The sequence below is a fragment of the Filicampus tigris genome, chromosome 6 (genome assembly GCF_054856515.1).
Source record: "Filicampus tigris isolate MCC_2025a chromosome 6, RoL_Ftig_1.0, whole genome shotgun sequence".
NCBI classification, from domain to species: domain Eukaryota; kingdom Metazoa; phylum Chordata; class Actinopteri; order Syngnathiformes; family Syngnathidae; genus Filicampus; species Filicampus tigris.
Window position 1 is genome coordinate 28187954 of NC_141222.1, and position 27331 is coordinate 28215284.

At 44.5% G+C, this 27331-nt stretch overlaps 4 protein-coding genes across 11 annotated transcripts in view; 1 reads left to right on the forward strand and 3 right to left on the reverse strand.

Annotated features, from left to right (window-relative positions):
* LOC147146595 (protein ELFN1-like) overlaps nt 1–2172 on the reverse strand; it is an 83743-nt gene extending 81571 nt beyond the window's left edge. For 4 of the 5 annotated variants that reach the window (XM_086032252.1, XM_086032253.1, XM_086032256.1 and 1 more), the window contains exon 1: nt 2058–2172. The gene's annotated coding sequence lies outside the window, so the exon portion shown is untranslated. The remainder of the gene's footprint in view (nt 1–2057) is intronic. The other variant, XM_086032254.1, reaches the window with a different exon arrangement.
* Nucleotides 2173–3923: 1751 nt separating this feature from the next.
* Nucleotides 3924–11254, forward strand: LOC147146596 (B-cell receptor CD22-like). Its single transcript, XM_086032257.1, has 9 exons — nt 3924–4053; nt 5669–6034; nt 6198–6407; nt 6490–6840; nt 7545–7784; nt 8810–9076; nt 9555–9645; nt 9728–9785; nt 10246–11254. Exons 1-9 carry the CDS (start codon nt 3996–3998, stop codon nt 10327–10329), a joined length of 1725 nt encoding a protein of 574 aa, XP_085888383.1. The 5' UTR covers nt 3924–3995; the 3' UTR covers nt 10330–11254.
* A 908-nt stretch (nt 11255–12162) lies between these two features.
* LOC147146597 (cell division control protein 42 homolog) lies at nt 12163–15765 on the reverse strand. 2 transcript variants are annotated; one of them, XM_086032258.1, is made up of 4 exons: nt 15354–15765; nt 14283–14341; nt 14162–14191; nt 12163–13246 (listed from the first exon to the last, which is right to left on the reverse strand). In XM_086032258.1, exons 1-4 carry the CDS (start codon nt 15598–15600, stop codon nt 12707–12709), a joined length of 876 nt encoding a protein of 291 aa, XP_085888384.1. In that variant the 5' UTR covers nt 15601–15765; the 3' UTR covers nt 12163–12706. The 2 variants fall into 2 exon arrangements, with proteins under 2 accessions (XP_085888384.1, XP_085888385.1); XM_086032259.1 differs by lacking the exon at nt 14162–14191.
* A 2393-nt stretch (nt 15766–18158) lies between these two features.
* ptp4a1 (protein tyrosine phosphatase 4A1) lies at nt 18159–26621 on the reverse strand. 3 transcript variants are annotated; one of them, XM_086033808.1, is made up of 7 exons: nt 26319–26621; nt 24247–24457; nt 23851–23938; nt 23136–23228; nt 21921–22051; nt 21777–21851; nt 18159–20207 (listed from the first exon to the last, which is right to left on the reverse strand). In XM_086033808.1, the coding sequence occupies exons 2-7, from the start codon at nt 24249–24251 to the stop codon at nt 20090–20092; spliced, it is 510 nt and encodes a 169-aa protein (XP_085889934.1). In that variant the 5' UTR covers nt 24252–24457; nt 26319–26621; the 3' UTR covers nt 18159–20089. The 3 variants fall into 3 exon arrangements, with proteins under 3 accessions (XP_085889934.1, XP_085889933.1, XP_085889932.1); XM_086033807.1 differs by having other exon boundaries at nt 23851–24454; nt 26319–26615; XM_086033806.1 differs by having other exon boundaries at nt 23851–24457; nt 26319–26615.
* Nucleotides 26622–27331: the final 710 nt, after the last annotated feature.

A 27331-nucleotide genomic window follows, 5' to 3' on the forward strand; every position in this document is an offset into this window, starting at 1 on the left:
TTTTTAATTCATAAAATCGTGGAAAATACAGTTATTTCAAAAAGTCTGATTTTGTTCAAATGATGAAATATTTAATTATAATAACGTTGCAAAAAATATCAATTAAAGAATATTAAGAAGGTACTTCATAGTAACACTACCTCCTTTTACAATTTAATGGCCATATTATACATTTTTCTGTTATTCATCAAAATAGTATTTATTTCAAAATATTGTTTTTATTTATTTAATGCGGACTCTTTTGGGCTTCAATACAAATCCACTCGATGCATGCTTATTAATTCTGCTGGGTGTGACGACCGGGGCTGAACAATGGCTCCAAATCAAATCCAGCGCAATGTAGCAGCAATGCAATTTCCAAATCAAAAAGGCTGGAAGTGTATTTTGGCCGGAAAAAAAACGCTCCGTTTCGGTCAATTGATAGCCTTGACTTGCCACTGCCCCGAGGAAGGTGGCAGCGATGTCACTGACTGGCTGTTTCTTCACAACATTTCTGTCGTCAACTGTCCACCTGTTCCATGTCTGCTGCGCGGCACACCAGCAGTTTCTTTCTTTTTCGCGGCATTCCAAATTGTGTTATTGGCTATGCCCAGTCTTTGTGCGATAACGCTAATCGATTTTCCCCTCTTCTCTCACCTTCAAAATGGTTTGTTTTTCTAACAAACTTGTTGGGAAGACTTTTGTGAAGTTGTCGTTGTGAGTGCTTGTAAAACAAGTCAAAGAGTTTAGTAAGTTATCAACTCCATTTGAAGCACAGTAGCTAGATAAACTGCCTTTCATTTTAATTCATGGTTCAGTTGCCTTTTTTCAGAAGCCTTGCCAATCAAATACAAATACGGATGTATAATAAGTTTGATTGTTTATTGTAATACTGCTTCATTTATTGCTCGGGTTGGTTCAAAAAATAATAATACACGGGAAGAGAACCGTGAGAAAGATAATCGCAATTTGGTTATTTTTCAAAATGGTTCAGCACTGCTCTCCATTTAAAAGAACAAGAAGCAGCAACGGCTTCTCTCCATCAAATCTTCTTGAAAGGTTTGCGCAGTGACACCTCACAGAGGCGGTGGGTGCGTGGGACGCGGCGTATCCACAACACCCCGCCGTGCAACAGCTGCTCCTCTTATTAATAATGCAGAGCGCTGTCACTCGGCCGCCTTTTTTGCCCACGTACCAGCTGAAGATCGCGACGCAAAGCGAGCCCTACCACAATTTTGTTTCGGAATCAGGACTGGACAGGAGGAGGGCTAGACACAGGACACAGGACACAGGACACAGGACACAGATTCAGGACCCGCTCACATCGTGTGACTACAATCTCTGGCATCCAAAACTGTCTGCCGACTTAGCCTGCAGACGCTATCAGCCATGCAAGATGTCAACTTAATTGGCCGCTACGCAAACCATCTCAAAGGTACATAAAGGGCGATTTCTTTTTCCACAAGAACCGTTGACATTTCGTTTGATGTGCATGAGGAGTTACTTCGACATTCTAATTCCGAAATTTAGTTTAGGAAATAATTGTTTAAAGTCAATTACAATGCGAGAATCATTTTTGATTAATGAAGTATTATTAATTGTTTAAATGTATTTTAATAAAATAATTCATTAATCATATATTACATTCGATAGACACGAAAAAAATAGTTGGTTCAAAAACAACCTTAATTTGGGTCAAAAATGGACCATAGTAGCATTATATTTCTGTAGTATTCATCGAGCCCCCCCCAAAAAGAGCACTTCGCTAAAGCCCATGTTAAGTTAAGCTAAGGTTGCAAGTTTGGGTCCAGGTCATCACTTCTACAGGCCACATGAGCCTGAGCATTGGCAATTAGCATTTTAATGTTAGCATGTCGAGCTAATTGCTAAGCTAACCACTTGAGATACCGGTGACCATTAGAAACATTGTGAACGTTCAGGATCTTAGCGTTAACATGTTAAGATAAAGGCTAAGCTAACAGCTAGGGTACCTTGCATTTGACACTTGAAAATTAAAAATTGCACATGTCAGCAAAGTAGCATTAGCAGGTATACAATTTGTCAAAAGTAAATCCCACCAGTGGTATCGCTGCAGTTGGTCCGATGAGCCTCTCTTTTCTCCACTTGGGTAACCGTTTATTTTCTTGGGTTTTCTTGAACCAGTAACTCACACGGCACCTTGGTCGGTTTCCTTTCATTTCCTGCTTATCCACTTCCTTTTCCTTTGTTATTTACCGTCTTTTCAAAATAAGAGCTGGGACCTGTTGAGCAGGTATGTTCCAGACCACGCCCACCATAAGTGAAGTCCACGATATAGGAACACACTATTTAAATACTCCCGAGGCATGTTTTTTAGAGCATTAACTGCACTTGTTTTTGTTTTTTTTCAGGCTCTTTAAACACACTACAATCGAATACATCATTTATTGAGAGTCGTTTTGAAGGACTCGAGAGGGGAGAGACGGGGAGGGGGACAGGCGGGCTGGCTGGAACAGCTCATTGTGTGGATTCGGGCGCCCTCTCGTGGTAACAGCCACAAAATGCAGGACATAAGGTCAAAACAAGAGATAGGATGTCCCAGCCATACGTTTCAAGCATGTGCATTGCGGTTTTCAGCCTAGGGTCTCAAAGAGGGTTTTCAAAACCAGATAAGGCTGTCAAAGTAAAATTAAGGATTCCAGGCCTGTATTAAATATGGCGCATGCAGACTTGTCAATGTTGAAATGGACGCAGCAATCCATGCGTGGCCGCAGCATCGTCGCTGCGCTTGGCCGGTGTGGCAAAAGACGACGTAGGCGGGTGGTAACCACTGGCGACTGAAATATACAATACAATACAATGCAACTTTATTTGTATAGTGCATTTCACAATAGCTGCATCTGTGACAAAGCAATAAGACAGTAAAAGCAGTAATTAAAACACAAATTAAAGCGGAAGTCAACCCAAACATATTTTTTTCAAGAAAATGTTCCCAGGAGGCCCAATAGTTGAAACAGGGAATTCTAATTAATTTGCGTTTGTGGAATATAAGTTAAGCAGGAAATTGCACCCGGGGGGCTGCCATTTTGTCTTCTGACGACTGAAAATGACATCACAACCGCTCACGAACACCAATCACGGCTCAGATTCAGAAAACAGGTCAGCCGCGATTGGTCGTTGTGAGCAGTTGTGATGTCATTTTCAGTCGACAGAAGACAAAATGGCCGCCCGCAGAGATGGCTAAAAAACCAGCGGATTAACACTTATTCCACAAACGCAAAATTAATCAGAATTCCCTGTTTCAACTAGTGTGCTTGCATAGACCATCCATCCATCCATTATCGATAGCGCTTCTCCTCACAAGGGTCGCGGGGCGTGCTGGAGCCTATCCCAGCTGTCTTTGGGCAGTAGGCGGGGGACACCCTGAATTGGTTGCCAGCCAATCGCAGGGCACACAGAGACAAACAAGCATCTGCACTCGCAATCACACCTAGGGGCAATTTAGAGTGTCCAATCAACTTAGCATGCATGTTTTTGGAATGTGGGAGGAAACCGGAGTACCCGGAGAAAAGCCACGCAGGCAGGCACAGGGAGAACATGCAAACTCCACACAGGGAGGCCGGGGCCGGGATCGAACCCGCGACCTCTGAACTGTGAGGCGGACGCGCTAACCGGTCGGCCGCCGTGCCGCCCTGGAAGGACACCGCACTATGCACTGAAATCGACCTGATTTGTCTTTCAGACTGGAAGGTGGAGGCAGATGTCCTGCGCGCAAGCCAACCGCTTGATGCGCAAGAAGGCCACGGCGCATTATGCAATTACCTCGGTGAAGCCGCAGGTGGCACAGGCGAGTCGGTCCGGTGCCAGCACAGGAGCAGCAAAAAAAAAGTTGAACCACCCTCTATGGGTCGGGCTTCTAGAGTACAAGGTTGAAGAGTGAAAAAGGGAACAAGGAAGAAGGTCTGCACTTGCTCACTAAGTGACGTGTCGTCGCTACGACCGGTTCACATCCACCACTGAGCCGGTGAGCGGCAAGTATGAGTTGGAGCGCAGACCGCCCACTGCGGCTTTTCATTTTGCTCTTCAGCGTACAAGGTACGACTCGTCGACATTTTGAATTCATTCAAGCGGCAGTTTGTTTTCTACTTTTGCGCATCTTTCTGGATCTGCTCTTTGAAGAGAGACGCTGTCTCTTACCCTAACCCCAAAAACATCCAGTGACATTTCCTTGAAGGTGGCTGACTTCCTATCTTCTGTCATACAGGGAAAGAACGTTGAGAATTTTCGTCAAATTTCAGCTCTGAGGTTTGTGGCCTTTGACTCTGTTCACCAAGTCAGACTTAATTGGCTTACCAGTGACAAAAACAGTCAAAGTTCACTCCCCAATAGTGAAAGATCCAAAGCATCTTTGCGCTTCGGGTATTGGCGAAGCGCAAACGTGAATTCCGACAAAGTTTCTTGACATCCCAACTAGATATCAGCAATGTTTTTTTGGTTTATGTTTGTTTTGTTTTTTAATTTATTGGAAGTCTGAAAACTTGATTTGCCACCAAGGTATTCAACCTTTTGGTGACATCGTTTCTAGCCAATGTTACCCATTTAATTCAGGGGTGATGCTTTTCTGCTCCCACATTGTTCGGTAGTAGCACAAATCGGGTATTGGATCATTTATTGAGATCTGTGCTCCGAGTGGGGAGATTTGCGCAAACTGTTTGATGTCTGATGACAGAGGATAGCGGAGCTGTTTTTTTGGCTGGGTTTTCGTGTCCTGTTTCATTCCGACCTTGCGCTGCATGGATTGGATGTTGGGCCATTTTGGAGTTCTTTGTCTGAAGTGTGCGATATTTGCCCTCGTTGCTTGGAAAGCAACGCATGGATTCTGCTCCCCGCCCTGGACTTGTGGGTGGCAACAGCCAGCGTGGAAACCGGGGACAGCTTCATCGACCTTGGAATTAAATATTGAAATGTTTCAAATATTTACATCCAAGGGCAAAGGTATTCCTGATGCTGCTGGCCTTGGAGAAGCAGACATCGACAATGACTTCAGATGTGGACTCCTTTTTAGCATGTCCCTGGGGAAAAAACCCTCAGGTACCAGAGGGATTACTCTGCTTCGAACAAGGTGCTTCTTGAGGTGACCGAATTGGGGAAATCGCACGTAACAGACTGACGGATATCGAAAGCTCCTACACACGCTCCCCAGCCCGACCTGACCTTCGCCTTCGCTGCTATCGGCTACTCTCTTCCTTCCGTTTCAAACATCCGTTCATCGTTCACAATCAAGAGCTGAGCTGCCACAGAGATCGAAATCTTTCATATCACAATCTACTTACACGGCAAATGTGGCTCACATTGCGCCATCGCTCTTGCGGTCCGCCAAGGTTCAACGGGGCCAACTCGACTCTTCATCTTAAATCCAACAGGCTTCTTCAGTTGTCAATTATGCTAATTCGGCAGTCACGCCTGCGAACACCAACAACCCTCAAGTGACCACACCCAGGGGACGTACTCAGCAGAGGGATAAAAAATTGAGACGCCGAATTGAAAAAGACCTTTGGTGTTCAGGCGAAATGCCTTTGACAAACACGAGGAGAGTCCAGTTGCTTCCATTCAACCTTGACGAATTACCATGACCTGGATGGCTGAGACTCTACCCAGGCATCTCTCTGATGTTTCCTGTTGTCTACGTTTGTGATGTTGTGTGTTCCAGAGGTCCAGGTTGTGGAGGGGAGACCCTGGGGTGGGACTTACCCTTGGATTAAGGTTTGCGCCCTGACAGGAGCAAGGGCGGACCTGCGCTGCTTCTTCACGTACCCACCAACAATAGACGGCCAAGACACGAGCGTTGAGAGTACTTTGTGGTTCACCAAAGACCATGACCATCAGCCTGAAGATCTGAGCTCGGACCCTCAGTACTCCGGTCGTCTGTATTCTGACTGTCGTGGCAACTGGTGCGGTTTGTCAATCACAGAGCTGAGAGAGAGTGACACGGGCATTTACAAGTTCCGATTCGTAACAAAGCGACCGAGTGGAAGAAGCTACACTGTCATGCCTGGAGTCAGTCTCACCGTCACTGGTACTGATCCTCATTAAAACCGTGGACGTTAAAATATTCATCGAGCACGCACGCTAATGCTAAAGCGAATGTGGCAAAGTCGTTTGAAAATGGGCTTATACACATTTCAATTGAAATAAACGAGCCTTAACACGAGACCTTTGTTTCTTCCTCTCCAATCCAGATCTCAGCGTGCAGCGGTATCCACCTAATGTCAAATCTCTGAGTTGCGTCAGCAAGTGCAGTCTGGGGTCGTCTACTTCATACATCTGGTATGAGAATGGAGAGGAAATCCGAGACGAGAACTCCCAAGTCTACACACCGGTATCTTACTCGAAGAACAGCTACTCCTGTGCAATAAAAGGACACCAGCAGCTTGTATCGCCGCCAGTGTGTGAGTTGAGTCCTGCTGCTTGTAGCACTTCGCTTCATGCTAATGCTAACGCTAACGCTTCAGTGCTTGTTCACTCTTTCAGGTGTGTCCCGCTCTTGTAACAAGGTGCATTACAACACCAGGAGCATCTGCGCCCTCAAAGGCTCGTCCGTGGATATCAATTGCACGTACGGCAGCTACTACGAGGTCATATCCAAATTCTGGTTCAGTCCGGATCATAAACACTTGTGGATGGACGCCTCTGTGCCTCAAGACCTCCGGTTGGAAGACCAGTATGACGCTCGCGTTGAGTTCCCTCTGGAATTCGATGGACGGTCGACTCTGAGAATCAAAAACGTAATGGAGAGTGATTCCGCCGAGTATCGCTTCAAATTCACCACGCAAGATTTTGAATGGATGAATAGTTTACCAGGAACCAATTTGACAGTCTCAGGTACAAACACAGCAAAAAAAAAAAGGGTTTTCCCAAACATGATGTTCATTTATTTGGAATGGACTCAAGATGAGCGAGGCGATACGTCAGCAGTTCCGAATTGTTCTGGTCTTAGGTCTTCGCGGTGCTTACACTGCTGACTTATCTAAATGTAGCCTTCACCAACTTTCGATGCGTGTTGTTGTTTGACTCCTCAACATCACGGGACACAGCTGTCAGTCACGCGGGCCAACACTTTTGCCAGCGCGCCTTCAAATAAAAGTGAGTGTCTCACCTGATCCAGATGTAAACGCCAAGTGTTCCGAGTCAAATGGGCGCTTTGCATGCAAGCCAAGCCTGTTAGCAGTCCGTTGTCCTCGACCCACTCATTTGTTCCGCTCCTAAAGTCAAGATGGAGGTCCATTTGAGGTACCGATGTAAATATGGAGCTCCAGTTTAGAGGGCAGCTTACTTACAGAAGACACAATTGTACTAGAAGTTCCAAAGTCCAGCTTTGGTGCCAAAGTCAAAAATGGAGACATAAATATGAAATTGCAATTATTGCATCAAGCCCGTGAGCCATTGAACTCATCAAACTTTCAAAGCACTCTTCCTTTGTTGATGCCTCTAGTGGAAGGTTTTAGACTCGCCGAGTCAATCTCCAGACTTCAGCCCTATAGAGCACGAAATTGCTGGACCAACCTGTTTACTTCTCTTGCCTGCAGCTGTGAAGGTGCGGGTGATCTCCGTCCAAGTGGAAGATTCTCACGTGGTCGCTCAGTTGTCGTGTCACACCAGCTGCAGACCGTCAGCTGATTTGTCTTTCTGCTGGTCGCTGAATGGAGACCAATTGGCTCGCTGCTCCCCTTTCCACTTGACCAAACATCTGGAAATCATTTTAAATCCTGGAGACTACGTCACCTGTGACGTAGAAGGACATCCACTCAGCAACTCTCCTCGCCTGTGTAAGTAAATTCATATAAACAAATAAACACATACACACACACACATATATATCAAAATGAAAGCATTAACTATGGAAATTAATTGAAATTTCATAACGCACTAAAAAAAAGAACTCAGTTAACTCCGTTTTATTGACTTCCTGTAGCAGCTGACCTCTGCTCACTGTGCAGCCAAACTCAGAGGAGAGTCACTGTCGCAAAGACGGACTTTGACGTAGTTTTACTTTAAAAGTTGCTCGACGGCTTATTGGAGAAATCCAAAATAATTTGCACGCTTTACACAGCCAAATTCAAATACCATATTAGTTGTACGTCTTTGGTGTATCGTTCAGTTGTATTTTACAGGAAAAGAATCGCATTCAAGGATCAAAGAAAGCTATTAGAACAGTCTTTGAATCGAAATGTACTTTTGTTTTTTTCCCCACATTAATTCTAAGATTTTACTCAAGAAAATAACGGTTCTATGCTTCGTAAAAATTTGTAGTTGAAAATACAATTAATCGCGATTAATTATGGAAAATTTTGTGATTAATTAGTTACAAAAGTTATAATCGTTTGACAGCCCTAATATATATATATATATATATATATATATATATATATATATATATATATATTAGGGCTGTCAAAAGATTATTCGCGATTAATCTTTTGACAGCCCTAATAGGCAGAATTTGTAGGGCTCCATCATCTGTGCCCCACAGTAAAAATAAATTAATTAATTGGCTTGAATAAATTGGGATTGTCCACCATGATGTTGCCTGGAAAGTTTGCAGCAGAGGGCTCAACTGCCCCGCACAGCAGGGAAAGGACAGGTCACGTGTGGACCCCATGGTCCACTGGCAAGGGCAGTGTTCGGCCAGATGGAACTGTGGTGAATAACACGACTGCCACTTGCGAGACTGGAGTAGAATAATATCAGCCTGTTGGGCACTGATTCCTACCGGCTTGGGATGGCGCGGCCTCGGTGACGTCTACTCTTCGCCAAGTGACATTTACCTTAATGTTCTAAACTCCTCCTCCAGATGCTCTGAGAGCCCCCTCGGTGTCACTGAGTGATTCTGGTGACATCCTGGAGGGTGGCCCACTCATTCTGAACTGCAGCAGCGACAGCACTTTAGCTGAACACCGCTGGTACAAAAAGATGGGACCCTCACGCCGCCAAATCATGAGAAATGGACCAGAGCTGGTCTTCAGCTCCATCAAGTCGTCGGACTCAGCCGAATATTTCTGTACTGTGGAGAACGAGCTGGGGAAGAAGACGTCAGAATCCATTGCGATTGATGTGAAATGTGAGTTCAGTGGTGCGGCTCCTTCTGGTGTGTGCAACTTGACCGCCAGGGGGAGAGTATAATATAAACATACAGACATTTAAAGAAGAGTTTCACAACTACTGTAAGTGACTCAGCAAGTTGCAGTATCGTTTGTATTTTTTCGCAGGATAAAGAATATATGCCTGTATTGTCTGTCTACATGTGTTGTACCGTTTGTTTTTAAAATATCAGCTGCTTATAACACCACCGCACAGTTGATATTCAGCAGCCCGTCAATAAGATTTCTCATCATGTGTTAGCACTGACGCCAAGTCAAAGTTATGTGGTCATTTTAAAAGCACTCTATCTCCAACACTGCTGCTTGTTGTGAAATGAGTTCCACTGGAAGATTCAATTCAGTTTACCTGTGAAGGTTATAGTCTATTTTGGTTCCTTCTGAAGTTTATCCCGAGTGGTGCCGTATGTGTGACTTGACTGCCACCTTTGCAATTTGTAGCAGCATCAGCAACATTAAGAAACAACATCATCAGGTTGAGTGTGGCGCTTGCGCTCCTGATTCTGGTGGTCCCACTGGCTCTCTGCATGAGGTACAAGCACAAAATGGGTCCACAGAATGTGCGTCTTACTCACTCTGTCCCATGTTGATGTGATCGCGACGATTGTGTGCAGGAAAAAGACATCCCCCCATGGCAGAATGCAACCAAATGAGTTCCGACAGCCGGATAAGGTGACACACCTACGCACACGCTCTCTTTCAAAACAGTTGAGTCAAATACGACCCAATATGGGTCAAAAGCAGAGCAACAACTTTTTGTGTTACTTACTCGAAACTTCAAATTAACAACCGACAAAAGTAGTAGAGTACAAACACCCCAACTTCGCGGCTTGTTTTATACAAAAAGAACACATTTTCCTTGTGTGGGACCGTAAAAATCTCCAGCGTATACATTTAAATGTATTTAAATATTTAAGTATTTCAATATATACGCATATATATATAGATTATATATATAAATATATATATATACATACATATATATATACACATATATATATATATATACATATATACATACATATATGTATATATAGATACATACATATATATACATACATATATGTATATATAGACATATACATACATACCTAACGTAGCTGAGCTGCTAAAGATCATGTCTCGTCAGCAGCGCCACCATGGGGACTATGAGAATATCTACGCTACGAAGGAAATCTCGACTTCGCCAACTAAAACTTCCCAACAATCGGTGTAGTTGTTTCAGCGCCTTTATACAAAACAGTATTACAAATTCATTTCAGTGACATCGCAACAATCTGATTGGACGTCCTGTAAGTGCTGTGATTGTCTTGTGCTGTTGTGACATCACTTTCTGTCAATGATCACCTTTGGTGCTGAATAGTGGTTGACGTATGCATGAACCCTTGATGCGAAGCAGAACTCGCTCAACTGGGGCCAACGGCAAAATTGGTTCGGATAAATCAAATTGTATTGGATTTTATTAAGTACAACAATTCAATTTGGAGGTCCAGTGAATGTAACAAAGCCAAGATGGAGTTTTGGTCATCTATGTGGGCCTACCATTTTTATTTATTTTTTTTTAATCAAAAATATTTTTCATTGTTTTCACCATTGTGCTTTTATTTTGTGATTGTAACTCAGTGGTGGAGCCAGAACGTGAATAACGGGTGGGCCCGGAAAAATCAGGGTGGGCCTGAATATTTCTCTCACCGAGCACAATTCTCCTGTCCCGACATCGTATATTCAAATAAAACGACAAACTGAATCATATGAAGTTCAGATCTTCCTAAGACACCCACAATTATGCCCTTCTTGATATTCAAGGAAATAAAAAACACAACAAAACGCAAATTACAAAATAATTTAAGATTTTTTTTTTTTCATGAATCTCACTGGGTGGGCAGTCTGTCAATCTGGGCGGGCCTGGGTGCGCACATAGCTCCGCCCCTGTTTTAACTTGATAAGATATGGGTTTTTTTCATTTCACTGTTTGCTATCTGTTATCTTTTCATTCGTCTTTCTATTATATTGGGATTTTATCTTTTCATTTTTTAAATTTGACCTGCTTTTTAATCCTATTTTTTTTACATTATGGATGTACCTGTATCTTTACCTGTATGACTGATGCTTATACAAATAAATTCACCTTGCCGACCAAAGGTCATAAATAAGAAGGTGTAGTTTGAGTCCCAAAGTCAGTATTGGAGTAGACTTCAGATTATTATATATCGAGTTTAGGTACCAAAGCCAATGTAGGTTGAGTATATGTCCCAAAGCAAATATGGAGATCAATGGTCAATCCCAAAGTCAATACGGAGGTCCAGTTTGGAGACCAAAATCAAAATGGAGGTCCAGTGTCAATCCCAAAGTCAAAAAGGGAGTCTAGGGTAAGCCCTAAAGTTAAAATGGAGGTTCAGGTTGGGTTACCAAATCAATATGCAGAACCAGTGTAAGTCCCAAAGTCAAAATGGAGGTCAAGGTTAAGTCCCAAAGTCAAAATGGAGGTCCAATTTTGGTATGAAAGTCAATATGGAGGTCCAGTTCCAAGTCAAAATGGAGTCCTGAAATTTGGACATTCAGTTTGTGAAAATGGAGGTCCAGCTGGGTGCTTGAGTTTAAAGTTCTTCTGGCAGCCCAAAGTCTCAAAGGTGCCAACTCTTCCCGCCGCCCTTCACAAACGAGATCTGTGGCTCCAAAGTGGACCGCCCGCTACACCGGTGACATGCTGACACACCGACAACTGTGTCACTGTGGCGTTCCCGCTAAGGCCAGCGGGGGATAAAGACAAGACGGAGGAGCAATCAGGTGCCATCTGGCGGTGTAATCCCGACCAGGTGGCCCCGTCGGCTCCAGTTAGACTCTGAGAATCCTGAGCTCATCCCCAGATGACGTTTAGTCAGTCAGTTGCCCGCGGGTGATCTGAACCTCTTCAACATATCAGCCTCGGTCTTATTGGCAACTTGAGGGAAATACCGCGTGAGTTTGCTTTATGACCCTCAAGTGCATTGCAGAGCAACCATTTTGTACGGTAACAATGTATCCAATCAGAAGCCTGAAGAAAGTCATCCATGGAAAAGACACAGTAAGTGTCATTTATTTGAATGACCATGTATACATTCTGAAGCAGGCCCCCTGTTCAAAGAACAGACCGGACATTTCCAGACTGGTGCTTGACTTTATTTGCCCAACTGGTATCATCAGAAACCTTGAAAACTCTGCTCGCCAAGGCCATTTATCTCGGACCCAAGATCTCAGCTTTGTTTCTTCTCTCGGTAGCTCGTGGACATTGTTTGGAGGATCAATGAGGACTCATCTTTCCTTAATGAATTTGTGTCATGATTAAGATCCTTTCACCAACGTCTCAGAGAGAACAACTACTTTCTCCCTTGGACCTCTCGGCCCAATTCTACGTGACGACGCCTTGAAAGCGCATATGTCGTTTACACCTTCTATTCAACAACATGCATGCTAAGAATTCACGAGCTCCGCCTTGACGCCGGCCGGCTGTTTGTTTTGCCATCCCGGGCTTCTCGGAGGATGTAGCACGAAGCACAGTAGAGACACCGTCTAAGGTTACAGGATTTTTTCCTACAGTCAGCGTCTTGATCGGATCACGCAGTCAGCTGATCACAATTGTGTTCCCCCACCAGACATCGGATCTTCCTCCACCAAGCCTCAGAGAGCTTCTTGATCTTGTCCGGGGTCTTCTTGTTGAGGGTTAGTCTCTGCGGCCATACGCTACCGCCGCTAAGATCGCCGCTAAGATCGCCGCTAAGATCGCCGCCGCCATCTTGCGTCTGTTGGATGCTCGCCAGAATGGCCGAATCAAAGGCCTCCTTGAGGTTCTTCTGCGTCAGCGCCGAACACTCGGCGAAGCCGGCGGCGCCGAGCCGCTGGGCCAGCTGCCGGCCCTCTTCCGAGCCCACCGGACGCTCCTGGTTCTGGGCAAGTCTGATCAGCACTTGGACGTCTTCGCGCAGGTCCAGCTGGGTGCCCACCAGGACGAGCGGCGCACCGGCACAGTGCCGGCGGATCTCCGGGAGCCAGCGCTGGGTCAGATTGTGGAAGGAAGCGGGTCGCACCACACTGTAGCACAGCAGGAAGACGTCGGCGTTTCGGTAGCAGAGAGGTCGGAGACGCTCTAGCTCGCGCTGAGAGAAACCAAACTGGATCAGGATCAGTTCATTAGAATACAATCGCAACCATCAAGCGCGTCTTGGATTTTAACGGCCCAAAGTCCGGCGCACCAGACTCAATGCAAGTATGCAGAGGCCAAAATCAACCTGATTCAAACCAAAAAGGCAGACTTCCGGTGTCAATTCAAGCAAGTATTCTTGAGACTTATGTGGACACAAGCTAAAAGGAAAAGACGAAAGGAGAAGACGTGTCTACAAATTTCCTGTTTCTCAGTAAAAATGGCTTCGGGGGCTGATTTTTTTTTTTTTTGTGGTTGTGTTATATATTAGAGTTTCCTGTTTCATGGTGAGTCATCAAAATTCACCACCAGGCTTCAGCCACATGCAATGATTAAAATTTAAATGTTTCAGGATTTAGCACCGGCCATATGTCTACTATGTATACATGCTTCAAATTTTTTACACTGGTAACAGTAACACTGGGGCTGAATTTTATTTTTCAAGAAATAGAAATGGGCAAAATTAACCTAAAATTTCAAACCAAAACAGCAAAGTCTCTGTGCTTTTTCAGGCACAGCTTCCTGGAGCTTATTTGTGGGTGTACCAAATTTCATGCTGCTAAGTCAAACTGGCTTCCGGAGGCTGAATTTAAAAAAAAAAAAAAAAAAGTAAATGGCCAAAATGAACCTAAAATGAAAGCATTAAATGAAAATCACAGCCTTTTTTCTGTGTTATTGCTGGAATGGTTTCTTGAGACTTTCTCGTACATCTACTCATGATAGATACCACGACCACATTTCATACCGTTTCGTGAAACTGGCTCCATGATGTGAATTAAAAAAAAATAAATCTAATATAGAACTTGGGGAGCTAAATGTGACTCACTAGTTAGTCACTGCTACAATGGCTGGCTGTTAACTGAAAACTTACATTGATGGATCCATCACCAACTCCCCATTTCTATTGTAACGGCACAGACATGGCGGACAGGAGAATTCACATTATGAAGGTGAGGTCAGGTGAGAAAGCGGACATACGTATGCGCGTATACCTGTCCTGCCGTGTCACACAGCTGCAGTCGGATTGGCATCCCGTCCACCACCACCACAGCTGAGGAGACAGAGGAAACGAGAGCTCAGGCAAGCTCAAGCTAGGCTAACACCAAATAGGGCCAGGCTAGTTCACAAGCTCATGTCAACATAACAGATGGATGTTTAATTCCCTCAACTTAGAAGGAGCAGTGATTGCGCTTACGTGAAAGGTGATACTCTTGCGACCCCCCTCAAGTGATTTATGTTTGACGGCACCCTAATTTAATTCTTATTGCACAAAACTGTGTTGACTTGGTAGTTTTATGAGATTTATTTTGTAGCTTTATTAATACAGTGCCTTGAAATAGTAGTGACCCCACTTGGGAGTTTTTCCTGATTCGAACTGTTGTTCAGACCAGGTATTTTTTTCTTTAACGTTGCGAGCGAAACAGCTCACATCACAATAAGCGGCACTTTGGCAAATAGTGAACAAAAATTCTTCAAAAAAGAACTCTAATCAATATGCTTGATAATGGGAGTCATAAGTTAATATGTTTAATATTGGGATGATCAATCAATGGCCGATCAATCTGGCTAATAGTTGGGATGGGGGGGGTGGCTTCATAAATAAATCTAGTTAAAGAGAAAGTCAACCCCAACATATTTTTTTCCAGAATATATTCTATGCAGGCCCACTAGTTGAAACAGGACAGGATGTGTTCATAGAATATAGCAAAATCCACCCGTTTTTAGCCATGTGTTTTTATCACTTCTCTCGACTGAAAATGACATCGTAGTTGCTCAGGGTTAGGGTTCAGGTAACGACCAATCATAGCTCATCTGTTTTCCCAAGCCGAGCCACGATTGGTCGTTATCTGAGCAACCCCGAGCAACTGTGATGTCATTTTCAGTTGACAGAAGTGACAGAATGGTCGCCCCCTGAGATGGCTAAGACCGGCGGGATCAACTCTTATTGCACAAATGCAATATTCATCAGAATGCCTCGTTTCAACTCGTGAGCGCGCATAACCGTAGAACATATTCTTGAAAAAGATCACATCCTCAAAGCGCCCGCGGGCACCAGCTCATACCTGTGAAGTTGTCGAAGGCGGTAGGCACGTATCTGGCGGGGTACCCGTTGGTGGTGTAGCTGATGACCAGGCTGCTCTTGCCCACCGCGCCGTCTCCCACCAGGACGCAGTTGACGCGGCGCTCCGGCGCGGGGCCCGAGCGCCGCCGCCTCACGCCCAAATGCAGCGGGAAGTGGCGGCGGCTTGGCGGGGACACCGGGAGCGACACGCGGCGAGGCTTGGGGCCGCTCATGTCCCCGGAAAGCATCGCTGGGGAACAAGAAGAAAAAGACAAAGAAGACGATGAAAAAGAATGAGGAGTGTCAGAAGGCGAGCATCCTCCGGGCGTGCTCTCGACAAGTGTGAAGGCGCCAAAGTGCGTGTGTGCGCGTGTGCGTGTGTGTTCAGCTTTCTCCTGATTGGCACTCTGCTGTGCGCGCGCACCCGCGCTAAGGAGCTTATGCGGGGTGGACACGCGCTCAGCAAAGCAATGCAAACTGAAACCCAAACAAGCTTTTATTATAGTTTCCGAATTCTCATGTAGATCTCGGATGTACAACTATAAATAGATATCTACGCAACTATGCAGTGGATTCATATAAATGAGACCTTTCGAGTTGATCGTAGGTATTTAGATATAATTTTATAGAGATAGTGTATATTGTTGATGGAGCATATTTGCATGGACACATTTATTCGCATTAAAAGCCTGATGGGAATAAAAATGCTTCACGTACACACCCCATTCGGAATATTCTGAGTCGATCAAGACCATTTCGATCAAGATTTTATCCCGAACCAGAGGGGTGGTTTATGTTGATTGATAAACCGATCGTCGCGCATGAAAACACTTATCCCAAAATTTCGGAACAAACCGCCTTTACCGCGCATGTCTGTCACGTCACGTCACGTCAGTATAGGCGTTTGTGTTATTGCCGGAAGCTCGTAGAAGCAGAGCGAGCGACAGATGGCAGGCGCAAGACTGAACTGGTCATTAGGAAGTGTTAACTTGACGTAACAGCGCAAACGGGACAAATGCGCAAAATAACGCTAACTTTTAAAGTACAAATGGACGGAGCAATGTATTGTGGACATGGCTTCTTCTTTTAGGACTATTTCCGGTATATTTGGTCAATCTGCACATGTCAAAATAATTTGATCCGATCGAAAGTGCGATGCATGAACGCGCAAGTCCTAATCGGATTGATATTTTTGTGGTGTAATTGCACGTGTTGAGCCACTGGAGGGCAGCCTACGCCTGTGAGTGCAAAAGAAAAGAACGTACTCTACACTGTGTTGCAGAGAGTGAATAAAGACGGCTCTGTGGTAACACAGAAGCGAACAGTGGGCTCTCTTTTGAAACGAACCCAGCTCAACAATTTTTAGTGTCCATGAAAACAGTGCATCCGATCATAATTTTAATCCGAACTCGGATCTGATTATAGAAATATTGTCTATGTAAACGAGTGACATCTATGTACTTTGTAGTGTAGAAGTCTAGATGTATCAGTAGAGCTCATATCAAAAACGAGACTGAGATTTTATTCCCCAAAAGTACATGTAATATTCACGCCACTGTAACATTACATATAGAAATAACCCAACTGGTTTTAGAATGTACAACTGACATTTATAAAACTGATATCTACATAGTGACGTTGACTTGGAACATCAACTCACTAGATATCAGCTACTGTCGATATCCTTTATATAGCTACCAGTTATATCGTTAAACTACACGTCCAGATCTATTTGGTATATAAAAGAAAATGTAACCTCTCGGTAGATGTAACATTAAGACATCTGGATTGTAGATTGTCCACAAAACAAAGTGTATCGATGTCGTTTCTGTGTGCGTGCGTGTGCACTTGAGTCAAAGGGCCAATGGCAGGTGGGTCAACTGTTGGAGCAAGGATGTGGCGCCCTCGTGCGGCCAAGACCTGTCAATCAGAATATCATTTCGATTTGAAGGAAAAACAATTTATTGATACTTGAATTCATTCATTTATTTGGGGCAACGCGTTCAGAAAATGTTGAAGTGGATGTTGCATTGAGGAGAAAACGCTTAATTGGGCCTCGGACCGCGTCGTCTTGCGCGCCAGCGGCGGGCAGAGCGCGAGCGAGTCACCGGCGTGCGCTTCCAACTCTTGTTCCACATTTCCCTTTGATCCAAAGATGATGTGCCGACCGGAACCTCCCTGTGGTTGGCCGCCAACGCCACCCTGGCTGAAGACGACAGCAAGCGGACTGACAAATCCTCGCCGACTTGCGTCCACCCGGGCGACGCAAGTGGGTCCAAAAGCCGGCCCGCGTTTGTTTGCGGTCGAGCGACGCTGTACGGGAATTTTAAATAGGCCATGCCCTTATTTTACACGTACATCCCCATGAGGGATTAGGAGTACAATAAAGGAAATACTCAAGTTGAACCGTGATTAGAAACCATTGTGGATTAGCACATTTGTGTTGCTGCAGAAAACGAATTTCCTTTATTTGGCCCACAAGTTCTTTTAATTACTTCATTGCTTGTCAGTAACATATACATACTTCTACTAACAATGTGTGTATGTATATTGAAAATCCTGCTTAGCTGTACAGCAAAATACCAGAGCAAGTCAATCGAGCCATGACAATTTCCACGGACTTGCTCCATATGCCTTTCTGTGGCTCTTCCGGTCTCTGCCAATACTTGCTGACAAATTGTAATTGAGCTGCAAAATCTATTGGAAGTGGCTTTGAAGTGATTTGCAAGTAGCGTGCGTCTGTGCGTTGGCTGGTTGCCATTTGTCTATACTAGTCATGTCGCATACGGTATAAAACAAGCAGGTGTGGCAATTTGTCACTTTAATCGAATCATCACGAGTCGGTCAACAGGTACAACTTTGCCGCTCATGTACTAAATCACTCACGTCCATCGATAAGATATAAATAGCCAACCAAGAATAAGAGAAATCATCAAATCGTCAAGTATCCAAGTGTTAAGTTAGGGACATCAAATGAAAAGGTGTACAAAATATCACAGAGGCTGGGAATCCAGTTTGGAAGAAAACAAACAAAAAAAAACAAATACAAACAAAATCACATTATGGTAGTTAGTAAACAAAAGCAAAGACGACGAATCGAGACTTTCAATGGGACAAGATGGCTGTGACAACAAGCTGCTCAGGCAGGAAAGTCCTCTCGGCGTTTGTTCAATAGCCTTGAAATCCAGCTTATGGTCCATGTACTAGTGCGCTTTGTCCTCATGTAACCACACGAGTAGTTGACTGTCCCACTACCGGAACCTTCCAGTGACACCACTTTGCATGCGTCACACACTAGTAGCATCAAAAGCTCAACCAGCAGAGTTGGTTCACTAACATGTACCATAGTTGTTCTACTTGTGTGCAGAAACTCAAATTTATTCGGCAGACATTTGACCTTTTATGCAAAATCGGTCATCGGTTGCAATGTCATCATTTGCAGATCAATCAATGACATCAATGATCGGATCTGTAAAAATAAGACATGAAAACAGACACCATCTCGTTCACACCAGGGACATTCGGTGCTGCCGTCATTAAAGCGGAAGTCGACCCAAAGTCCCCCAAGAATATGTTCTATGCAGGCCCACTAGCTGAAACAAGGGATTCTGATTCAGATTGCTGAAGAAGAGCGAACCCACTTTGGGTTTTTTTGTCCATCTAAGGGGCGGCCATTTTGTCACTTCTCTCGACTGAAAATGACATCACAGTTGCTCAGGTAACGACCAATCACAGCTCACCTGTTTTCTGAAACTGTTATTTATATTTCTAAATTCCAAAGTGTTTAAAGCCCCTATCCCGCCCAGGGGGGTGAACATTTACGACTGTTGGCAAAGGTAGCAAAATGCGGCTTCATGTCAGGGTTCGTTCAAGGTCGCAAATGTTTGCCCAACAGTTGCCAGACAACGGGCAATAGTTTTAGTGGTTTTTGTTGGGTTTTTTTTAAAGCTCGTGGCGGGTATCATTAACCCAAGTCGATGTACTTGGGCGACAAGTAAAGTACAGGCAAACGGCTGGCGACCGTTTAGCTAACATTTGTGGCCTTGAGCGATCCCTGACGAGAAGGCAACACAGATTCGCTACCTTCAAAAACACTCCGATTGCTCACAGCTCAGTGAGAAAGGGGCTTAAAGCGGAAGACAACCAGAACATATTTTTTCAAGAGTATGTTCGCAGCAGGCCCACTAGTTGAAACACGGCATTCTAATTAATTTTGCGTTTGTGGAACATAAGGTAAGTAGCAAAATTCACCGGTTTTTAGCCATTTCTGGGGGCGGCCATTTTGTCACTTCTGTCCACTGAAAATGACATTACAACTGCTCACAATGACCAATCACGGTTGACCTGTTTTCTGAATCTGAGCGGAATGGTCCTTGTGAGCATATTCTTGAAAAAAATATGTTTGGGTTGGCTTCCGCTTTAAGGGAACAACAAAGATCTTATTTTATTCATTATATGTATTCTTAAAATTAATCGGATGATCTATTAGTACTAAACTTTTAGTCCAGGTGTCCGAATCGGGCCTAAAAAAAAAAAAAAAAAAAAAAAGAAATCCATATGGGTTGGGCCCTACTTGTCAGTCAGTTCTACTCGTGCGCTTGCTAGAGAGGACAAAGCGGGTAGTAGTACACGGAGCTGAAGATGGATTTGGAGGAAATGGTGAAATGGCTTTCCCCATGAGGAATTTGTCATTTATGGGCTGTGAGACAAAGGCAACACGTCGTCGTCATCGTCGTCCTACTGGATGCAGCAGTTGTTGCGATGGCTGTTGGAATCTTTGAAGCGCAGTCGCATCTTTGGACGATATTTCTCCAGGTAGAAGAGCTGCTTGCTGTTGAATGCTCCGCGACGCTTCCTGGACCAAACGCAAAAAAAAAAAAAAACCACAAACAAAAACACACGCTATTATCGGGGCAACTGCACAACAGGCAACACTTTCACAACAATTGATTCATGTCTGATTTCAGAAGATGAAACCTTTCAGAACATTACAATGGGTTGTACTGCAGAACACATAGAATATTAAACAACTTTTTATAGATGTTTATGTCATTAAATCTTGTTATATTTTGGGAAACAATAAATTCTTATAAAATTAAATGTCTTCAAATATTCAACATCCATATTAGATTCTAGGGCTGCTGGATTTTATGTGAAGTTGGTGTTTGTTTGTTGCTTTTAATAACATTTTGAAGAAAAAAAAAAATTCGAGGGCTGGGCTTTTTCTTTTTTACATAGAAGAAAAAAAGCACCGTGCTAAATAAAACAAAACTTAACACTTGTATTGGTTTTTAATTTTGTTTTTATTTAACCTTAATCCAAAACATTTAGTTTTGCTTCTCTAATATGCATAATTTGATGTCAACATTCAAAATGTGGCACACCCCCGGAATGGAAAAAAACAAAGATTAGGAGGGAACATTTTTTTTAACACTCTAAATTAGTATATATTATCGACTATGTTATGTCTGTTATTGTTAGGTGTTTCCCATTTAGGGTTTGTGGAAAATAGGTCATGTTGTGTTAACTTTGAGTAGCGTGATTTCCGAGTTCTTAAACGCAGCACTCTGTACGTGGTCACAGTGACCGTGAGGCAGCGCATATCCTCTCGCTGCTTGGTGTCAACCGCGGGTATATAAACACTCTTCTGGTCTTTGATAAACGCGAGTTTGCTGACTAATGCCTCTTTAATTGGTAGTAGACGCTACAAAATGTTAGCGTATCACAACCGGACACGTGTGCGGCGTTCACTCAGACGCACACGGTAGCCTGTGTGTGCTAGCTAGCTTCCAGAAACGGCCGTCCCTACGCCATAAATGAAAATCGGGCATCAGTCACAACGTGCTTCCTTTTTAGATGCTCGTTTATCACCGCTGTGCTGCTATGAAAAGGAGATTTACATCGTTTTAATGAATTTTGTGAAATACGCCCGTACTTTGGGATTCTGTTGTTAACTTGCGCTCGGGTAGCCGTTGACACCATTACCTACAATGCTTGTTTACATCACGGATGACCCGTTGCAAATCGATTTTTTTTTTTTTTTTACATCGATGCATTTATATCGATTTTCGATTGAAAATTTTCCTCAATACTATGGCGGGCCGAAATTACATTTTCATCAGACAAACCTGCTGTAACAATATAAAGAGCTCATAGTTTGGTTTTGATCACATTATTGATGTCACAGTATGATATTTATTGCAATTTGTCTAAAGGGGAAGTTTCAGTATTTTGAAGACAACTACTTCGGCATCATTTTCAGTCTATTCGACATTTTTATACCCCTTGCACATATGCAGCGGTCACATTTGTCCCCATAATGAAGACGTTAGGAAAATATGCAATTTTCACTAATAAATGGGCTCGCTTTCTGAATAATGTTTTTGTAGGTTACTGTGAAGAAAACGCTGCCAATGTGACTCACTGGCGAATGAACTGCACCGCGTCTTCATACTTCATGCCGCACTCGATGAGGGCGAGGGCGACCAGGACGGGAGCTCTGCAGGGGGAAAAGGAAATATTTGATTGGGAGCCCGAGGCGTCGAGGCGGCTCGGGCCGACCGCTCACCTGCCGAGGCCCGCCACGCAGTGCACGGCCACGCAGCAGCCCGGCTCCTCGCGGAACTTGAGCTTGAGCAGGTTGAGCCAGTCGTCCACGATCTGGTTGGAGGGAGGAGCGCCATCGTCAAACGGCCAGTCCTGCGCGGCAGAAGAGAGACGGCCAACCGCAAAAACCACGATGAGAAGGGAGGGAGTTGTAAAGAGTTCACTATTGGCACGCCGGCTCCCTCTACTGGTACCTGAGAGAATCACTGCTTAAGGCTTAACTCGGTAGAGTTCAGTAGTATGAATCTTGCCAGTACATTTGCATCGTTGGTTTTTAAAACTTGTATTTTAGGACTGTTCACAGAAAGCCCTGCTTATTTGTGGACTTATCAGAAAAGAACCACTGACCTAGAGCATTTGTGCTCCAGGAGAGCATATATTACTTTTTTTTCCCCAGCTTACAAGAGTGGTTTAAAAAAAAAAAAAAAAAGTGACTTGAAATCATTGAATCATTATTATTATAGTATTATTTTGAGATGCAATACATTCGTTTGATGAGTCAAAGACTACTTGTAATTTTAAAATCTAGTTAGTTATAATTCATTTCATTGTATATCAGCACTACAATTCGGTTCAACTTTTGCGCCCCCCACTGCCTCGCGCATTCTTACGCAATGATGTGTTGTTACAGGAGAGCCTTCAGCGTAGTAGCACGTTACGCCACATCGCGACAGTTGCCTTATTTGGTCCCGCAGACCAGAGGGAATGCAAGATTTTGGCTATTGTTGTGCACCATTTCCAAGTGTTGTTACTTTTTGGGGCGGGAGAACGTTTAGAACCAACGCAACATTGACGCTACTTTCAGTTAGCATGTTTATGACATTTCACAAACTTCTACAGTGGAGCGCAAAAACATTTGACCGCAGCTTTTTTTTTTTGGTGCCGCTTATTTGTGGGAAAAAAAACAAACAAACATTTAAGCCATTTTCAGTGTAGTACCACTGAACTCTACTGGAAGAGCTGCGGCACAATCAAGACAAAGAAGAGGCAGAGAAGATCCCTTACTAAACTCCAGTAAGTTGAGAATATGAGTATTTTGGTATGCTTTTGATTGGCTGTGTTGCTGCTCCGTTCATTTTGTGATGACAGTGACATTGATGCTCATTTCCTTTCGCCCGCCTACGGCGTCTCGCACTAGACAGCAGCATTAGACGAGCTGTCGACCGGCGTGACTCACCAGGACTTGAATTCCCTCTTTCACCACCGGGGCGGCGTCGTACGTGGCCTCGCACACCCGCACCGCCGTGGTCACGCCGTACTTCTTCAGCTCCTGCAGGTGACACCGCACATCAAACGCCACCGTCGCTACGGATGCACGCGGAAGGTGCCCCTGCGCCGTTCATGCCAACCGAGCGCTTCAACTGCGACAGTTAGCAACTTTATTGCTTTTGAGTCTTTGTTCATTCATATTCTTCACTCTGATAATAAAGGATTCCAGCCAATTTTATACAAAATTATTGATTGAATGTGATTTGCGGTGGCGGGGGTGTATTATACACGGGTGCGTGTTATTCACTGGATTTTACGGTAAATAGGTTTGCCTTGCCGAGTCAGGTTTTTAGGGCCCGTGATGCCGTTTAAATCGTTGCGACGGGTTTGACTCGGAGAAGCTCTCGGATTTCAGTCCACACGAGCTTCCTGGTGGGCGTTTTGAAGTGAAACCGATCGGAGAGCGGGTAGTAGACGAAACAATAAGGTCGGTGAGATATGTTGAGAAACGGTTAACTTCTACTGTTTTCCTCTCACGTCAAGGCAATTTTTGGACCAGATTTTCGAGAGGGAAAAACACCTTCCCCGAAAAGGTTTCTCCAGAACCCCTCATGTGACTTTCTAAACTCCTTTTGTGTCGGAATGAAACAATGTGCCAACACTAGGAGCTAGACAACGCTCACCTCGATGAACTTGTTGAGGGTGGCGTTGGTGGGGTTGTGTGTGATGAGGAACCTCATGTTCTTGTAGGTGACCTCCACCGGCGCGGGTCTGTTCATGCGCGCCATGGCGACAGAAGAAGAAGAAAGGAAAAAGAAAAAGAAAAACAAAAAAGGAAAGATGGCTTCGGCACGGGGATGGGGAGAGCCTGAGACGCTAGACGTCAACAGTTTGGCGCGGAGGGACGGGAATCCTCCAGGCGGCGGTGGGAGGAGGCGTCTCGGCGGGGGAGCCACTCAGGGGGCGGCGGCGGCCGTGTGCGTGAGGGAGGGTGTGGCAACAAAACCAGGCGGCTTCCACCTTGCTCGTGGCCGGGCGGGAGCCGACGGGGAGGGGCGCTGCGCAGCGGGTCAAGTTACCCCATCCAGGCCGAGTTGTCGCTGGTTGCGGGAGGCGTCCCGCTCGTGCCGACGTCGGGGGGGCTCCCTCCTCTTGAGGCTCGGGCGCGTCCAGGGGGTTGCGTAGTTGGCCCGTTCACTCGTCTGCATAAGCGGCGTGCTGAGCCTGGCAGTAGTCTCCGCTGCCCTTCAGAAACTCCATAAATGTGCGACCCAGAACACCACAAAACTGCTGCGGGGGCGGCATCAGGACCAAGCGTTAATTCAGAATTCAGAAAGTTGAATAACAAAACTGCAATTTACAGAAAAGTGCATTTTCCCACTTATTCATCACTGTGATATGACTTGTGACTTTATTCATGTTTGGGTGAAAACTGGCGTCACACTAATAAGCCGTCGTAGTTTGGAACATGCCTCGGGAATACAGGCTAGTTAAAGCGTGTAAAACGAACATCCAGACTCACTGTCATGTTTGACTTGCTCGCTAAAGTTCTTTGTGTGTGTGTGTGTGTATTTGTGTTTGTTTGCTCAACTCGGCAACTGTTTTCTGAGTGTGTGTTTTACGAAACTTTTGCATAGCGTGCTTCGTCAAGTTTTCCTCGTAATTCATATGGCTCGTGGTGGAACAGAATTGCTCTGAAAGGTGACCGTTTTGGCACATCTAACAATGTTATTCCCACCGACGTCAGTCTTGTCAACCCTAAACCACTTACGGACGACGTGAATCCCCGCAGATCACTCCTCCATATTTGAAACACAGCTCGGCTGCGGTGCAAACAGAGTCACGTGACTGCGTCCTACCCGCTGATTCGGCGAATGATTATCACTTCCTCCTCCTCTGCCGTCAATGCACACGATTTGCCAAATGAGGATTCCAGCATTTCCTCAGACTTTGCGGCCATCGACTGACTCGTTATACTTTTTGAGGCAGTATTAATACTCGATAATGTAAATGTGCACATTGTGAAAGCAAGATTGACGATGATATCGATGACGATATCGCCCACCCCTAAGCCTCAGCCCCCTGCAATTAGTGGGGGAACACTACTGCAGGGCTTGACAACAGGAACAACTGCTTCCTTCCAACTTCACAAATTCTTCTGAAAAGTCTTCTGGAACTTGTTTGTAATTTGGAAAGTGTCTGAACCCGCCCTGACCACATCATTAGCAACTGAGCATCGTTATCTTCATTAGATAGTGTACCTAATGAAGTGTCTCACTGAGCATTAGTGCGCATGCTCCGTTCGGCCCACTACAGTATTTCAATGAGGCTCATTTGCGTGGCCGTTGCTTGTCGTCATCGCGGCGAAAAGCTCCGCCGTGACGTCACCTCGGCCGGCAAGTGTGTCATCAAGCTCTCGACACCAGCCACTTGTTCTTGACTCAAAGTCGACATTTAAGGCGCCCTAGTGTTGTTTAATTTAAAACACGTAAATCGTCTTGTCCCAACGGAAGAACACGTCACGAGAACGGCCAGCGAAATGCGCCATTGTCCGGTTCAAACTGCATCTAGCCAACATGGCGGCTCAAATGACAAAGAGGGAAGCGGGAGACTCCATATAGCGACACGCGCACGCATTTCGGACTTGACGCGGCAGGTTTTCGTGTTGGGTTGTTCGAGTTGTGGCTGAAACGTCAAAAGAAAAAAGCACAACGGGGGACGCTGTCCTTCGTGCAGCCGCCATGTTGAGACGTCCGTCACGCGCCCCACAAACGTAATCTGGCCGAACATGGCGCCTCGACAAAACCACAGTGGGGGTGTGGGAGACACACCGAAACACTACCAATAAACGGAATAACCTGACCGTTTTTTATCCAATAAAAGAAAACGAATGTCGCTTTTGGACCGGCTCGAGCCAACCTTCCGCCGTCGGCTTCCCAGGAGCGAAAAACCGCCCACATTTTACCATTTTCTCGTGTCTACATACATTTGCAACCTTCAAAGCCATCTTTAAAATCACTGTCATTAATAGTAGCAACGAGGCCGTGATTTGTATTATTATTTTAAATCAGACAGACGCTCATTCTGGTGTAAACTTGACACATACAGGAAAACATGAAAGATTTAAAACCAAACAAAAAATATTACTCACTGGGATATGCTTACTCATTGAAGATTGTAACTTAATCATACAGCCGGTCCTCAGGGGGGTGAAAGTCAAGCGATTAAATGCTTCTTCACCATTCGAGCCCGTCGTTTACGTGTCGGAGCGTAGGTCTCCTCTATCAAGAAAGCAAAGCCAAGTACTTCCATTCGGGACCTTCGAAGCAAGACCCCGTTTCATGCGTAAAACGGAATTACAGCCGAAATGAATAAACTGAGAGGAATCCTTTTTTGTTCTTTTACAGCAAGTATTACTATTATATTAATTTTCTTCCTAGAACACGTTTGTTTCTCTTCAGGAAGCGCAGTACTACTTTATTTTGAAGGATAGCTCCGGAGGCGTATCGTCATTTCCTCTGATGCAACCTTGATGCAGCGCTTCAAACCCCACCCTGAAAAAAAATATGTTTTTTGATATAGATAGATAGATAGATAGATAGATAGATAGATAGATAGATAGATAGATAGATAGATAGATAGATAGATAGATAGATAGATAGATAGATAGATAGATAGATAGATAGATAGATAGAGGGAATTAAAAAAAAGACCCATTAGAGTCAAGATTTAAAAAACGTGCACACATTTTAATTCAAGTTTTTTTCTTTAGTCGAATGAACCCCCCTGTTATTTTTCTGATAACTATTTTAACGTCCAAACTCATTTAGAGAACATACAACAAAGTACAAAACATTTCCTTCCAGCCTTCTTTTTTGTTCTTTTTTTTCTCTCTCTCTTTAAGTTGATGTGTCTTATTTGAATTTCCGTATTCAAATCTACCAAGTCTGATGGAGAGAAAATTCAGGAAGAATTACAGAATTAAACGCAACGTGGAGAGTAATTGTGTCTCACAGCGCATGAGAGTTACACTTTTTTTTAATGCAAAGTGCATCAATCAAAGTTGCTTTATATGCGCCTGGCGCTTTCCTGTTGTCTCGGCGCGCAAGCCTCACTTTGGCTGCCGTCTTTCTAGAAAGGCAAAGAGCAGCTGAGCTCGGCATT